Below are 16,304 nucleotides of genomic sequence, written 5' to 3' on the forward strand. Positions count from 1 at the left end.
GGCCAGCCAGGCCCACGGATGTAGCCAAGGGGCTCTGTGGAAATTCAGGGGTCAACTCTCCCACAGAAATGGATTAGAATCTCAGATATGCCACCCATTAGCTACGTGACCTTGGGCAAACATTCCTGTCTGAGCGGCACTGTCCTCACGTGGAGGACAAGTATTCCGAGGATTTAATCCACCATGGTGCCTGATTCCCAGCACTTGGGCATCAAAAAGTATCATCCTTTCTTCCTCTTCCTTTCGTCTTTCTCCCTGCCCCCGCCCGGCTCTAAGTCCACTAAGATCCCCATTGTTCCTTCACTTCCTTTGCCTGCCCTGCCTGACTAATATGCTGGCCCTAAGTAAGTCCTTCAGCTTTTTCTCCCTCTGAACCTTCCCCAGAAGCTCTTCAGGGCCGGCGTCCCTTCCCCTCCCAGTCTCTGTGCCGGTTCCTCTGCTTGACTGTCTCTCCCTACTGGAGAGCGGCACACAGGCCACACCAAAGCCAAATGAGCAGGTCCCCCCAGGCCCTGGAGGCTCTGGTAAAGGAAATGCCCGTCTAGACTCTGGCAACAAAGCATCTGTCTCAAACTGCCTGAAAATGCCCGTTTGAGAGTCCCGGCCTGCTGGCGCGGGAAGGGCCCTCCCAGACCGACTCGGCTCGCTCACCTCAGCTTGCAGTCAAGGAAACTGAAGCCCAGAGGATGGGGTTAATTATTCCAAGTCGCCAATAGTACCAGGGCTGGGAACAGAACCCAGGCTTCTTAATTCACAATTCGGAAATATTCTCTGTAGCTATTATGGGAGAATCCAGGCCCTCAGCACTTTCTATTGTGAAATGTACTTTATAATACATTGTAAAGGAAGGAAGAAAGAGGAGTGTTGGGAAAGGATGGTGGCCCAGGCATGCCCATTGGTTCCAGTTGGGGATGGCTTAGGAAACAGTTTTTGGGCTGTAAGAAATTTCATTAACAACCTCAAGGGTAAATCCTCTGGGTCCCTCTGGAAAATATAATTTCAGAACCAAGAAGGAAAGGAGAGCCAGAAAGCTTCCTTTGACTGACAATCTCTGCACTTGAACTGCACAGGTTGCCTCTGGGAAGATATGCACAGATTTAGAATAAGCTGGTGCATCAGGGTGGAGAGGAGAAGCACAGCTTGCTGGTGAGGGAAGTCTACACAGTGGGAACTTTTTTTTTACATGGGCAGGCACTGGGAATCAAACCCGGGTCTCCAGCATGGCAGGCGAGAACTCTGCCACTGAGCCACCGTGGCCCGTCCTACACTGTGGGGACTTTTGATCTTCCTCTAGTCACACCTGTCGGCTGCTAGACGCCCCGCCCAGAATACTTAGAACACTGACCATGAAGCGACCTGAGCACATGCCGTCCTGACCTCTTCACACAGGAGCCCTCGCTCAGGCCTCTTCTCTCCTCTGTCTCTCTCCCTCCCCTGGGGACCTTCCCCCAGCTCCTGGCTTCGAACAGCACCTGGAGGCTGAGGACTCCACGCCCGAGCCTCGGACTTGTATGTCCACTGGTCTCGCTGAACTCGCCTCTTGCGTGTCCAATAGACTCATCCAAACCGGAGCGCTTTCCTCACCCAGCAAGCCCTGCCCCCCAGCTGTCCTTCCGCTGCTCAGGTCAAAGCCTCCCAGTTGTCTGGACGCTGCTTTCTCCTACACCCACACCCAGCCTGTCAGGAAATACTGTTAGTTCTACTTTCAAAACAGATGGAGAATCCAACCAGTTTTCACCACTGTGCTCCTCGCGGCTGCCATCTCCCACCTGCATCATTGCACTCACTCTCCAAGCGGTCTCTTCGCGCCTCTCCTTGACCTCTACAGACTATTTCCAACAGACAGCCAGGGCAGTCCTTTTAACCCGTCATTCAGCTCACACACCACCTTTGCTGAAGTCGCTGGTGTCCCCCGGTCTTGCTCAGAGAAGGAGCCAAAATCTGGTCCCCTGTTACCTCTCTGATCCCCTCCCTCATTCCTTACCCCGCCCCCTCCCCGGCTCGGTCCCCACCATCTACACTAGATGTTCCTTCGGGGGTGAAAGCTCTTCCCCCAGATATCTGCAGGGGCAGCCCCTCATTTTCTTCATGGCTTTATTCAAATGTCCACTTCTCGATAATCCCACCTTATTTAAAACAGTGCTTGTCTTCCCTGCTCCCCAGCACCTTTGAGCTCCCTTACTTGTACTTTATTTTTCTATTTTTCCAAAGAATTTATCTTCTTCTAACATGTAGTATGGTTTCCTTCCTTACTTTTTTTTTTTAATTGTTCTTGTCTGATATTCTTCTCTAGACTACAAACTCATGAAGGCGTTTTGTTTTTTTGTCCACTGATGTATCTCTCCCAAGAGCCAAAACTGGTGGCTGACACACGGAGGGGCGTGAGGCATGCCACAGATGCTGCGGAATGGACGAACCATGCTTCCTGGGGATGGGGGAAATCTATTTCCTGAGTGGGAGGGGCACATAGCCTGATGAAGGCAAGGAGGAAAGAGAAGGCGTCTGGGGGGGAATGTTGAGGGAAGATAAGCTTCAGAGTGGGCAACGTTCAAACAGCACCTGGGATGAGTAAGGCATGCGTGAGTGATTAGAGCCGCATTCTGTTGGTTTAAAAGAATCAAGGATGATGGATCACGGTGAAATCATGGATTTCTCTGAGGCTAGAACTGTTGATTCCTTCCAAATTGAATATAGGTCTGGGAATATGTCTCATGATGACACTAAAACTAGAAAAATACGGGAGGCCCACGGATGCAGGCCTTTCTGAACCCAAGGAATGGAGAAGATAATCCTGGAGCTGTAAACTTCCCTGCAGACCCATAAGCTGCAGGTGTCACCTAAACACAGAACCCTACTTACTGGTTGAGAGACTATGCGCCATTGTTCACGTAACTTGTCATTTATAATTTTGGTTGCTGTCTGGGTGTGGGGTTATGCCAGAGCAGTGCTTTAGGAACAGGCCTTTTGAGGCTTCAGAATTATGGGCAGTGGTCTATAATCTTGAGTTTGCTTTGGTCTGGCTGTCTCTGAGAAGCTAATCATAACCAGAAAATGAGGGCTCTCACAGTGCCTGTGAGTAGTAAGTTATAATTAGACTAATGAAATGGTCTTGGTTAGAGATTAGGCCCTCCTAGTTATTCCAGCAGGTGGTTTTGGAAAGAATGGCATTTGCTTGGGTGCCACAGCCTCTCCACTCGATATGCTTTACGGTTTACACCGAGTTTTTAACACAGATACTCCTATTTGAGCTTTAAAGCACACTGCCTAGTATAGATAGCACCCTATCTCTCTGGCAGATGGGGACACCAAGCCTTACAGCATTTGGGTAATATCTGGTACAAGAACTAAGAGAGAGAAGAAGAGCGGGACTCAGCAGCTCCCCAGTTTTGGGACTCTCTTGCCCTGCCTTCCTGCCTTGGGTGGCAGCATGTTTGTTCCTGTGTTAGGAAGACATGCGTTGTGTGGGCGAGGGGAGAAAGAAGTCCTGACATAAACGCTGGGTCTCTGGGTACCTCCTGTTGCTCCTGATTATATACACCATCCCCATTTTATCCCAGATGATCTTTGGTATGAAATTTGCACTCCCCAATCCTCAATCCCTATCTGATCCATCCCGTGAAGGGCATTTCAGTATGAGAGGAGGCTGGGAGCAGAGAGGGGCAGCAGAATCTCTGAGGGTGGGCTGGTAAACCCTTTTTTTTAACTTAGAAAATGAAAAAAACCAAAACAAAACCCAACTATGGTTATTTAAAATCTAAATTACAGAAAGGATGGTTTGAACAAATCTTGGCTGGTGGGAGTACATGGGAGCAGACATGTGAGATCTCTGTTTATCAAAAGGCATCGAGAGACAGGAATTCTGGCAGGGTGGACAGTGGGCTGACCCACAAGCAGGGCCCAGATTCTAGCTGGTGGCTCTGGGAAGGCACTTAATCTCTCCAACCTCGCCTTCGGCACCTGTTAATTGGCGATGATAATTCTTTCCTGTCAAATTCACAGGGTAGTTCATAGTTAAAAGAGATAATAAATGCAAATGTGTACTGTCGATGGGAAATCACCATAAAAATGTAAGGCTACCCCGTGATCATTCTCATGTTCCTTTCTTGGCCTGCACCTCCGTTTTCTATCTCCCAACCTAGTCAGCTTTTCTGCAGAAAATGTACACCCTAGAAAATGCTTCTGCTTTTCCTTCTAAAAAAAAACAAACCATGAATAATTTGGGAGAAAAGGTGGGTAGAGTGAGCTACGGACCTTGCCAATAGTGAGAAAGACCCCCAAGGACCCCTTGGGGCTTCAGTGGGTGATCTCTGCGTGGGGGTGGGGTGGGGTGGGGAGCAGTTTATGGTCAACTTCCGGTGTCATATCGCGTTGAGCTCTGAGTCTCTCACGTCTTTTCACATGGATCTGTGCTGCTGTCTGCATAACTACGCCCTCTGGGGGCAGGGCTCACCACTGCAGCTTCTTTCTGTCCTCTGCCCTCTACTTCTCCAAGGTGAGAGCACCGCAATGCACCATGTGCCATGAGGTCTTAGCCTATGAGTGTGTAACTCATGGGGTTGAATAGCATGTGGGTCCAGTGTAGGACTCTTACAATCTGCAAAACCGGGAGTGCTGGTCGGCAGTGGTGCTGGGAAGGCACAGAACGTGAACAGGAAGACTGATTTTTGCTGGTCTGAGGTTTTCATGATCTGTAGATTTACTCCAGTAACTAAACCAGACATGCACACAAACACACACACTCATACCATGAGACAAAGACGACCTAAGCATCTTGAGAGCAGATGGGCAGTTGGACCGGCAACTATAGGGAGAGGAAGGAGGAAGTGAGAAGCTGATGGGAGGGGGTCAGGCGGGGGCTTCTCACAGGGGGGAATCAGGCAGATCAGATAACATCTCAGTTCAACTGATTGGGGGCAGAAGATGGAGTGAAGAGGAGGGTGGGGGTGGATGCATGGGGAGATGGTTGGTGGGGTAGTTTCAAACATCTCCGATCAAAACTCTAAAGCGTCTGCTCCGTGCTGTTATTCAATGGATCAGTGCATCAAAGGTTTGTGCAAACATTACCAAGTCTCTTGATTAAGGAAAAATAATGACGAAAATAAAGAAAACAACACATGTTAAAGACTAACCGCAAGAGGGCTTGCCTATCGATAAAGAGAGAAGATTTAAACATGCCAGGTAACAAAAAGACATGTGCAGGGACTGATCAGAACTGTATAGGAGGAGGCAGCTCTTGGGGGCTAGGGGGCATGGCAGGGATCTTTGCAGTGCAGGGACCAGGGCTATGTCTGAGGCCAGGGAGCCAGGGGCAGAATTGTGAGAGGGTCAGGGGCAGGTATAAAAGGCAGGTCACTGTGGTGGGTTCAGGTGGGAGTGAAGTGGAGTCTGCTTTCACAGCAAGTGGGAGGAAAGACTCACCTGAGCAGGTCTTAGTAGAGCACCCAACCACTTGGCGCTTTAGCTTCTCCAGAGAGGAGTGGTACAAGAAGGATCCCTAACATGACCAGTTCTCCTCTTCTCTCTGGAATGAGCCTGGTGGGGCCAGGCTGACTGTGTAGGCTGCTGATGTTAAATTGACATGATGACCAGTCAGTGTGAATCTAACCGGGTGTCTTTGGGTGAGGGAGGGCTAAGGTTGATGAGGCAGGCAAAGTTATAGCCTTAACTCTGGGTGTGCTACTTGTAAGAGCTGCTTTCCAAGGTGCTTTGGCAGTGGAAAGGCAAGAAGGCGAGACTCAGGGGTCTGGAGGTGAAGGTGGGGGGTGGTGTGGTTAGAAGAGGTTTGGGTCCCTGACCCAGCAGCTTCCCAGAAGTTGCAAATATCTTTTCTTTTTCTCACTCCATGATTCATCCCCAGAGCTGCAACCTCCTATACAGTGTGAGTCATGCCAGACTGGTTGTAAGGGGAGAGAGAAAAAAGATGCAGCAATCAGAATTAAATGGAAAGGGGGAGTCCTGACTCGTTCCAAAAAGTTAAGAAAATAAAAAGAGCCCAAACTTTTCAAAATAAAGCAAAAAGAACAACAAAAAAAAATCCTTTAAACCAATTTAAACAAACAAATTAAAAAAACAAACAACTGAATGTAACTAAGGAGGTGGGAGGGAGAAAATAAAATGAATTTTGTAAAAATGGGGAAAGACAAATGAGTGTTAGAGCAGGCACGGACAGTTAGGTACAGACGCCATGTACTTACGTTTACCTCGGTGATTGCTATATCAACAATGCTACCCACAACAATCAAGGCGTCAAATGTATTCCATGCATCACAGAAATAGTGCTGCATGGGGCAGAGAAGCCGAGGAGAAGAGAAGGGGGGGGGGGGGGGGGGAACAAAGGCAACAACAAAGAAGGAGGAAAAAAACCAAAAGCAACAACAAAGGAGGAGAACAAAACAAAAAGGAAGAGGATAAATGAAAAAAACAAACAAACAAAAAAAAAGCATGAAAGAAGGGAGAGAAGAGAAAAAAATGAGAAAAGAAAGAGGTTACGTGGGCATTTTAAATACTCTCTTACCACTCTACAGTTCTGGCGGTTCAAACCTGGGTAACCTGGGTGTCACAGGGTGGAGAGGCCTGACAAAAGCTGGGTTAGTTCAGGGTTACGCTCGGATGTGGCCACCTGGGAGGGGAGCCCGCGGCCCGTCCGCATCTGCCCCTCCGGCTCAGCTCTGTGCACTTGGGGCCAGCACGGCAGGGCAGAGCTGGGGTCAGTGGAAAAAAAGAGGAGAAGCTCCCACTTTTTTTCCCCAGGAGGACGACGGCAGAGTTCAATAAAAAGCAATGACTGGAGGAGGGGTAAAAACAGGAAATTGAAAAATAACATAAAAGGAGGGAAAGAGAACGAGAGTGAGAGAGAGAGGCACACAGAGAAGGCAGAGGAGGAAGGAAGGAGGAGGTTTCCTGGGGAGAGCAGAGTTATACTCACATTCGTCTCACTGAGAATGACGTCAATTATGCTGCCAATTACGATGAGGAAGTCAAAAACATTCCAGGGATCACTAAAGTAACCCTACATAAGGGAGGGGCAGGCAGGATGGGGATTAAAAAGGAGTATTAGACAGACAAGCACAGAGCAACATCACCATCAGAATCACTGTCCAGGCCTCTGAGAGCTGCTGCTGGAGTCCGGGTGGCCACCCTGGGGCCAGGAGCCCAGGAGGGAGGGGAGAGGCAGGGAGGTGTCTGGCCCAGCCCTCCTGCCCCAGCTCCCCTCGGTCGGTCACACAGTCCCCCATCCTATACAACCTCCCACCTTGCCGCCCTCCTGTGCAGGGGCCCTTACCACCTCCCGGCAGGGCGGGAGTGGGCCAGAGGGGCAGGGAGCCGCTGCCGGGACGGCTCAGGGGTACGGCTGGTCTCTCTATCAGCCCACGTGCAGCCTCGCCTACACCCTCCATCAGAAGGCCCTGTCTGCAGGGCGGGGACACAGGTGTGTGACCTCTTAGAAGAGTGAATGGGCTGTAGTTCTATGGGTGATGTGGAGAGTTTCAAAGGCCCTGAAGACCATGGTAGTCTGGGTGGGCCAGATGGGTGGCCAGGTCGACAGGACTCAGAGCTGGCTCTTGTAAAGCTCAGCAGTCACAAGAGGACCGAATTGTTGAAAGAATGCCTATTAAAGGCCGGACTCCGTGGAGACCAAATCAGGGTAGCCAGCACTGTGCATGCTCTGCAGCAGTGCTGCCTGGCAAAAGCCTTACTAGGGGTAAAGAGACAGAGGCCGGGACACTGCCATAGCTTGGCAGTCTAGGAGGGGACCTCAAAGCAACCTCCCAGGCATTTCTGCCAACAACATCATTCTGATACAGGGTCCTGCTGAAATATAAATGCCACTGAGAAGGGGCGTCAGTCCTTCACATCTCCAAGTGAGTGAGGTTCCGGAAGCTTTTCCTGAGAACAAGCTTGCTAGAGATAGGCTGGTGGAGAGTATGGACATGCAGTCTCCTTAGGAAAAGGAAGCAGTGCCATGGAAGAGAGATTCTGGCACGGAGAGGGAAGATCAGTCTCCTGGCTTCACCACTTTGTCTATACACATGGATTCTATATGCTTTATAGCATGTTTGGAGACCAGGAAAAATGAATGTTCTTGAAAGGTTTTTGGAGTACTTGGACAACTGGTCGACCGACAAAGGGAAAGGTAGTGCCCAATTCCCTAGGGGGTCCTGGGAGTCCTGGGCGGGAAGGTTCTTTACAAAGTGCTGATGGGACCCTCGGGCCTGGATCATTTGCCTCTTGGGGCAGGGTGGGAGCTGGGTGATGTTTCCACATTTGGGAAAATTCTGGGTCCAGGACGGTCCCATTCCCTGTGATGTGGAAAGAGACTTGACCTCTTTAAACTAGAACATCGTCTCCTTTGGTTTTTCAGGGAATATTCTGCCAAGGGGACAAGATGGGCTGGAACAGATTTGTTCAGCAGGACCAGCATTTTCCTGGGCCACTAGCAGCACTTCCAGGAGATGGAATTCTAGGGAGAGCCGGGTGGGTCTGCAAAGAGTCTCCCTCTCTGCCCAGTTCTTCTGATGGCTGCCACTCCCCCTTCGTAATTCTTATTCATAGGAGTCAAGAGTCTGTGTTCTTCCCCCCCCACCCCCACCCGACTCTATCCAGCTCCCTTAACCTCTCCACTTCCCAGCCGTGCCCTCTCGCCAGAGGGACTGCAAGTCTTGCCGTCCTCAGGCTGTTATTCTTAGTGTGGGAAGTCAGGTCATGGGGAAAAGGGTCTCTCGGTTCCCAGGCATTTCGGTCAAAAGAAAACAGAAACGCCACCATGGAGACTTTGGACAGCCAGACCGGCGAGGCGGAGGTTGGCCAGGGCGTGGGTTAGGTGAGGGTCAGCTTGAAATCATGGCTTTCCCGTGGGCTTCCCAGAGCATTTTTTTGAATATAGCAGCGTCTTTGAGGCACAGCGAGCTTCTTGCTGTCATTTAAGTCACATGCCATGAGCAGGAAACAACCAATTCCCTCCCAGGCTCTCAGATATCATTCATACAGCAAAGGAGAGTACTGTCTTAAGGGGGGGTGGGGTGGGGGAATGAAGAACTCAATGAACTATAAATATGCGTGGTTTTAAAATTAGATTTTGGGAAACATTGGGGGAATATTTCTAGATACGAATACCATCTCTGTGAGCAGAGCTATCTCAGAAGGGAAGGGGAGGGATGTCAAGAAAGAGAAGGGAGAGAAGCAGGAACAAAAGTAGAATCCAGGAAGGTTCCGCACCTAGCCTAGAAAACGGGATAACAAAATATTATTTGGGTATGGAGCAGGAGGAGAGAGAGGAGGGTGGGAAAGGCAGGGAGGTGAGAAAAGAGAATGAATCGGCATCTTTCATCCACCAGGGCACCTGAAACAAAATGGTAGGATGGCCTTGGTCTGCAGCGCCTCTAAGAGAGGAGAAAATGGAGAGGAAGACAGGCAGAAAGCAGGGCGAAGGCGATGTGTTGAAAACCAGATAAACACACAGAGAGGTTAATCAGAGCGCTGGCTGCTGGCTGGCGGGCACCAGGGGGATGGCTGAGACCTAAAGGGGCCCTGTCACCCTCCTGGCTGGGTAGCACTCACTGTCATCCATCTTGGATTTCTTGTGTATGCATAGCGGGGTGAAAAACCACAAGGCACTCAACCCCTTCACCAAGGCCGTTTCCCACTGGCTCCATGCCCCTGAGCGGGCTGCTGCCTCACTCCAGGCTCCCCAGTGACCGATGGAGGCTCCTGGTCGACTTCTCCATCCTATGGCTACCTGGTGGGCCCGGTCCCAGGACCTCCACTGGCCGCAGAAACCAACCAGCTCCCTTGTCGCCAAGGGCCTCTACTGTACGGTTCTTAAAAGGATTCTGTGGGCCCAATCCTGAGGAAATTGACACCCAACTGAAAATTAGGGGATGAGGGAGCGTGTCTGGGGTGGTGGGTGACAGAATCCCTTTAAGAGGTGGCTTTTTGCCCTGACTGACCCACCTTCCCCCACCCCATGATCCGGTCATTCCAGCTTCAGTCCTCCCTTCTCTTTCTTGGCTTTCACCTGCCACCCCGTCGTCGCAGCCCCTCTCTCCCACCCCATCACACCTTTCCCCGCATCTTCATCTTCGCAGGTTTGTCTAAATCCCTACATGGGGAGGGTCTGGGAGGAGCCATTTTCCCCTTCACTCTCTGGAGTGTAAGAAGTTGGTGTTTTCTCTCTCTTCCACACACACATGTATTCACACGTGTGCATGCACACCTGTTTTTGCCCACCCCCTCATTTGCTGAAAACTGCTGGTCACAGAGGTGTTGGGAGTGTATTAGAGGAAGGAGGGTGGGAAAAAAAAAAAACAGACTTATTTTTCTTACATAATCAGTTTGCTCCAGAGCTCAGTTATGTCTCTCTCCCTTTCTTTCCCTAGTGACCGGGTCCCAAATGGTAGAAGTCAGGGCTAGGAAAAGGGTTTTGCTGGCTTTCCCTGAAGTGGTGAACCAAACCTCTCCTGTCTCACTCCTTAGAGCCAAGCAGGGCTGATCACCCAGAAGGGAGTGTGCTGTTGGGGCCAGAAGCCTCTTCCTTTTATCTCCAAATTCTCCAGATATGGTTGATTTCTCCCTTTCAGATTCCCAGCCTGTGGGGATGAGATCAGGAGATGGGGCTGCCCTCTCATCCTCCTGGAGATGTCTGCCCAGGCTGAGCAGCCACAGCCTGCTGGTCTGCAGGTGCTCATCCCCCAGGCAGGCAGCACGTCTCCTGACCGCTGGGGGCCACCGCTCCAAGGCTGGCATGTGCCGAGAAAGCAGACATCAAGTCGACATTAGCATCAGCAAATCACTATTAGGAAGGGAAATGTGCTGCAAAAGCATCATAAGATTCATTTCACGTGCTCATGAGTTTTGGGTTTTCCTCTTTTGGATTGTCTGTGTCCTGATTCACCTCCATCACTGGAGATATTCCAAGTGGAAAGAGGGACTGTAGCGCAGTGATTAACAGTAGACTCTGGAGACAGACTGGATTCATGTTCTACCTCTGCCACTTACAAGATGGATAACTTCAAGCAAGTAACTTAAACTCTCTGAGCCTCAGTTTCTCCACCTATAAAATGGGATAACCAGAGGGTTATGGGGAAGATTCAATGAACTGTGTTTGGTTTACTCAGTAAACTAGAGCTGATCTGCCTCACTCCTAGTTAAGTAGGGGGCACAGGTTGAGTTTTGTGGGTGGAACTGAACAGAGGGTACAGCAAAGCCCAGGTATGTGGAAGGAGTTGAAGGTCCTAGAAGCTTGAGCTCACCTTTCACCTGTCTCTAAGGCCTTTTCTCCCTATCCCCAGGGCCATTAAATAGCATGTCTATCTCAAGACTCTCAGATGGGATCTGGATGATACAAATTGAGATTGGTGATAGCAGGCAGGTTGTTATGGCTAAACTTTGTTGGATTTAGGTTCTTGTAGACAGTGGTTCTTAGAAACCACTGCTCCATGGGGAAGACCCAGGCCACTCTCCTGCTGGCTAGAGGGCTGCGAAGACAGGGGTGGGCTGCCCGGTGGGCCCATTTCCCCTCTCTTGTCCTGCAGAGCAGGACAGTGTGGGGAAGGCTATATAGTTCAGTAGTCATTGACCTCAAATTCTGGATTCGTGAGCTCCGAAGCAGGTTGGTGGTCAGAAGGAATTCACAAGAAAAATCTCTATCCATTTTCATTAATACCTTGGGATTGTGCTGTGTTGAGTCTTAGGAATTTTGAGGTAAAATGTTCCTTAGTTGCCATTCCTTATTTTTTTCTGAACTTCTTTGTCTATTTGCCTGTATTGCCTATCTCAGATCTTGCAAAGAGAAAAAGCAAAGGAGACAAGGGGGAGGTGATCAGGAACTTTTCCCTGGACCTGATGGGGAAGCTGAGTGAACTCCAGGGGCCTCCCCACCGGGAATGCTCACTTCCCGACGAGCCCGAGCCATGAGGCAGAGCTGGCTGAGGCCCAAGTTGGGATTCAAAGTGGGGCTGCTGGGACAGAGACTGAGAGTGGGAGGGACAGAGAAAGGCAAGGGAAGGCTGAGAGTCTGAGAGGCAGGGAAGTCCCCTCTGCCAAGAGGTGGCCATGGTAGAGAAGCAAGAGAATTACAGAAAGTCACAGGAGAAGATAAAGATGAGAAGGGGGGTGTTGGGGAGGGTCACTGAGGCAGATGGCAGGAGATGGAGGAAGAGGAGGAAGGAGGGAAAAGCATACGGAGAGGGTGGGAGGTGGGGAGAAAGAGAGAGGGAAAGAAAAGGAAGTAGAGAATGGGGTGGAGGTGGGGAAGGCAGTGGCAGTTCCCGGAAGTGCCTTCCCTGGGTCAGGAGGGGAGCTGCACCAGGCCAGGGCAGTGGTGTGTGGCTGGGAGGGGCCGATCCCATGGAACGTCATGGAACACGCTGGTATCCGGCACCAAGCAGGATGCCATTTAGACAGAACAGTAATCATGGAAATCAGTGACGTCTAATGGGGAAGGCATAACTGGACACAGCTGCTCGTGGGCCCATGGCGGCGGGGAGGGAGAGGGGATTTCCGCCTTTCTCTGCCAACTCCCATCCTGGGATGTGTTAATTCACAAGCGCCTGGAGGCACCCAGTGCAGAGGGCGCTGGGACCATGGGGACAGAGAGCAGGAGCTGGCAGAGGACCCTTCCTGTGACCCCATCCTTGCGCCCTCGGGAGAGGAGGCCCCAGGTGGGTAGGGGGAATGGGGGTATGCTCCCTGAATTGTTAGAGGAACCCACACTGCTGGGAAGGCACGCTTTTAACCTCACACCTCCGCTCCGATTTATCTTTGGAATTAAGCTGGTTGCTTCTTTTTCCTCACCAGGAAAGTTTCCAAGGCCTCCCTCCCTTCATTTACTCACTCGTTCATCTGTTGACCTCTGCAACCTCTGACAGGCAAGGTGCTAGAGCCAAGCAGAGCTGGTGTACAAGAAAATCACTTCTCTTGAAGCCAGAGAGTGGCCTCCCGGAGAGCAGATGAAAACTGGGGGTTCTGGGTGAAGCTCCTTTGGGGGGCCTCCTGAGGTTCTTTTTTTGACCCATTTTGCACCTGGGTAGATGCAGGATCCCAGTAGCTGCTCCATGCCACCAGGGCTGGAATCAATGAGCCCATTTCTGCATAGGGCTCCTGAAGGACCAGTTGGTTAAAGGGATAAAAATCCTTGGATCTTTGAAGGAGAAGGTGGAGAAGAGTCAGCAGCTGGGAGTGGGTGGAACATAGAAGAGTCGCCCCACCCCTTTGCTTTGGTAATCCCCGAGGCCACCGTATAACCTGCCTCCAATCCCACTGCCCTCCAGGCCCTGGAGAGAGCTTTCCAGAACCCAAGTCTGACAGGCCCCTCAACTGCAGAAACCTTTCTCCGGCTCTTTCCAACTATCCTGTCTCCCCCTTTCCCCAGCCCCCAGCCGCAACCTGACAGAAAGGGCGGACCCCCCCATCCCCCTTATCAAAAGGGGGGATGTGACCTGCTGAGATCCTTAGAGCCAGCAATTTGTGCCCACCTCCATGAGCCAGATGTGGACGTAGGCGTCTACTGCCTTCCTGTCCAGAGATGAGCCTCACGTGTGTGGGCAAATCTCTGACTTTGCACACCTCAGCTTCCTCCTCTGTAAAATGGGAACAACCCTAGAACATAGGCTCACAGATCTTGGGAGGACTGAGTAAGCACATGGGAGCTGCCTGCAGATCCCGACACATCGGAAGTACTCAGGCCAGGCTGCTAGCTGCTGCGGAGAGTGCTTTAGTGTTGTTATTTTAATGCTCCCTGGGAAGCCTCCTTCCCCTGCCTTGCTGGTTGCATTCACACATGGCCCAGCAGCCTTTTACATGGTGGAAGACTGAGAGGAGGGGCTGGGAGTACTAGAAGAGCCCATGGTCTGAGTGGTTGGGGTCCAGGCCACAGCGCCCTGTGGGTTTGGGAATCCCCGACCCCGTCAGGCCACAGAATCCCTGCAGTTCCAGGTTCTCCACCAGTGGCAGGGATGCAGATGGGGGAACACAGTGGACTTTGCCCTGGGTTTTTCTTTAACACGGCGTGAATGATTTTCCACATTAGATAATTAAATGTAATAGCTAATACTACCCTTCCTACACGAAGGCTTTATGCAAGTCATATAATTATTTTTTACCATTTCATAGTGACTCTAAAGCTGTCAAGCACCAGGCAGGAAAGAAACTTGTCACAATGTTGAAATAATATGCAAATCCCCAGGTAGGAGAGCTGTGGTGAGAGGCTCCTCCCCGACAAAGCCCATTTGTTCCTGTCTGCATGCGCTGTTCAGCATCAGGTACCCTGTGGGCACTGCACAAATAAATAATAATCAGGGTAATGCCAGCTCGCTGATCAGGCTGCTAAGAGTCAGGCAGGAGCTCCCCACACAACGCATGCCTCTTGGTGCAGGGCAGTTGTCCAAGGGTGGTGGGGGGGGTGGATTTGTTATTTCCTTCCTTTTCCCTCTCCAGTTTCTTTTAACGATACAAGTGGTGAATTGCTGCTTCTAGGGGTTCCATTGATGTTGGGAGCACTGCAGTTTTGTAATAACTTGCATAAATAGGTTTAGACTAAAATTAAATGAGGCTACATGAAGTCTGACCTGAGCCTAAGGCAGTGGTTCTCAATGGGACGTGGCGCAGCCCTCGGCGGGGTGCTTTGGGCATTTGTAGGGACGGCAATGATTCCCATTAGCCTAAAAGCAGGTCTAAATCTCCATACAATTTTTTAAAAAGGAAATATTCCTGCTTGATTTTGAAGTTTTTATTAAAAAGTGGAACTCCCCCAGGTCAGTGAAGAAAAATGAAAATTACACAATTTAAGATATCTCACATTTCTAATGGTACTTTTATCTACCCTGAACATCGGCCATTAACCAGCCACTGAAGATGTCTCTGAGCCTTAATTTCTTCTGAGCATTACCCACAAAAGGTGGTCCTCTGATAAGTATTTCCCAAACTGTTCTGTGAAACATTAGATCTGTGAGATGCTAATTTGCATCACAAAAACAAATAAGCAAATCCAAAACAAAGGTCCTGTCCTTGGTAAACATGGACAGGTAAATATGGTGTAACCTCAGGACAATTAACCTAGTAAAAGCCCTGAGTTTCACACTAAAGAAATTTGCCTACTTGCATTTAGGCCTCTATTTTTCTAATTTAGGCGACTATGGAACCAGGTCCTGCCAAGCACAGCCCCAGGTGATGGCTATGTAGGTGACAGAGGCCACCTTCTCTACTTTCCATCTCCACCTTCCTCCCCAGTAGTACAGCAGGGACCATCATAGAAAGAAGCAGGCTCTTGGGGGTGATCTGGGAGTGGAGTGGGTAGAGAATTGAAGGAAATTTCCTCTTAGGATGTGAGAGCTTATAATAGACCAAGTTAGGCAGGGCTTCTCAGTCCTACCTAGAACACCGAGAGATGCTGTTTGTGGAGGCAGCTTTGGTTGGCTTTCATCCAGGTGACAGTTGTAGAGCACCTGATAGGTAGAAGGTGCTACTACGTTAGCCTTGGAAAGATATGAAGTTGGATGGGTCTTGCTCCTAGACTATGCAGTTTGGCTGGAAGGATAAGGCATTTATACCAAGAGCTCTGATTAAGTGCCAGGAAAGGGAAAAAGCACCCTGGGAGTTGAAAGGGGGTGCAGACCACATCTTGCTGGACTGATCTTCTGGCTGGACTGAAGGATGCTGCATTTGAGTTGGGGTTGAAAGGAGAGCATAGGGTTCATCAAGAATGAATAGTGACTGTCTAACTTCAGTAAATCCGGGGCGTAGATAGGAAACTACAGGGAGATAGGGACTGAAAAGCTAAACTTGTGCCAGATTAAAAAAGTCTTAAGTGCTTGGCAGAGGACATGTTGTGCTTTAGGGTGAGTAATTTGGTGGCGGCGTTCAGAATCATAAAGAATAATGCAGAGACTTCTACTGTGACCCAGGGGATAGACAACGAGGCTAGTGGCAGAGGGGAAGGAGAGGAAAAGGTGGATGGGAGTGATAAAGCAAAGCAAGAGTCAACAGTGTTCATTCTTGAACTTGACCCAATCACAACCATAACCTTTTACCCAAAATACTAAATCCTTGGCCTCACTAGATTGCCATTTCTTTTTTCTTCAGTCAACATCTTAGGCTGTTTTTGGCCACCTTCCCAAAGTACTAGGGTCAAAACAGAGCAGTGACTAGGACCCTGGATTCTTGGAAAAGATTCCAAGGCATTTTCTTATGCTTTTGATGACTATATGGACATGAAAAACTCATCCCTTGAAAGGGACCCCAAGAACTGTATATTTCTAGCTGGTGGCCAAGAACAGTCCCTGAGCTCTGAAGATCTTAAGCCCTTAAGC

General features: G+C 50.1%; 1 protein-coding gene and 1 long non-coding RNA gene across 3 annotated transcripts in view; one reads left to right on the forward strand and one right to left on the reverse strand.

The window, feature by feature from the left end:
- CACNA1C (calcium voltage-gated channel subunit alpha1 C) overlaps positions 1 to 16,304 on the reverse strand; it is a 739,906-nt gene that overhangs the window by 63,069 nt on the left and 660,533 nt on the right. For both annotated transcript variants that reach the window (XM_077169590.1, XM_077169589.1), the window contains 2 exons: positions 6,926 to 7,009; positions 6,195 to 6,278 (listed from right to left, as the gene is read on the reverse strand). In XM_077169590.1, the coding sequence (XP_077025705.1) occupies positions 6,195 to 6,278; positions 6,926 to 7,009 (168 nt within the window). The remainder of the gene's footprint in view (positions 1 to 6,194; positions 6,279 to 6,925; positions 7,010 to 16,304) is intronic.
- LOC143691315 (uncharacterized) lies at positions 7,631 to 9,717 on the forward strand. The gene is made up of 3 exons (XR_013179462.1): positions 7,631 to 8,134; positions 8,363 to 8,821; positions 9,336 to 9,717. It is a non-coding gene; the product is annotated as an uncharacterized LOC143691315 (long non-coding RNA).

Source organism: Tamandua tetradactyla, chromosome 7 (genome assembly GCF_023851605.1).
Source record: "Tamandua tetradactyla isolate mTamTet1 chromosome 7, mTamTet1.pri, whole genome shotgun sequence".
NCBI classification, from domain to species: domain Eukaryota; kingdom Metazoa; phylum Chordata; class Mammalia; order Pilosa; family Myrmecophagidae; genus Tamandua; species Tamandua tetradactyla.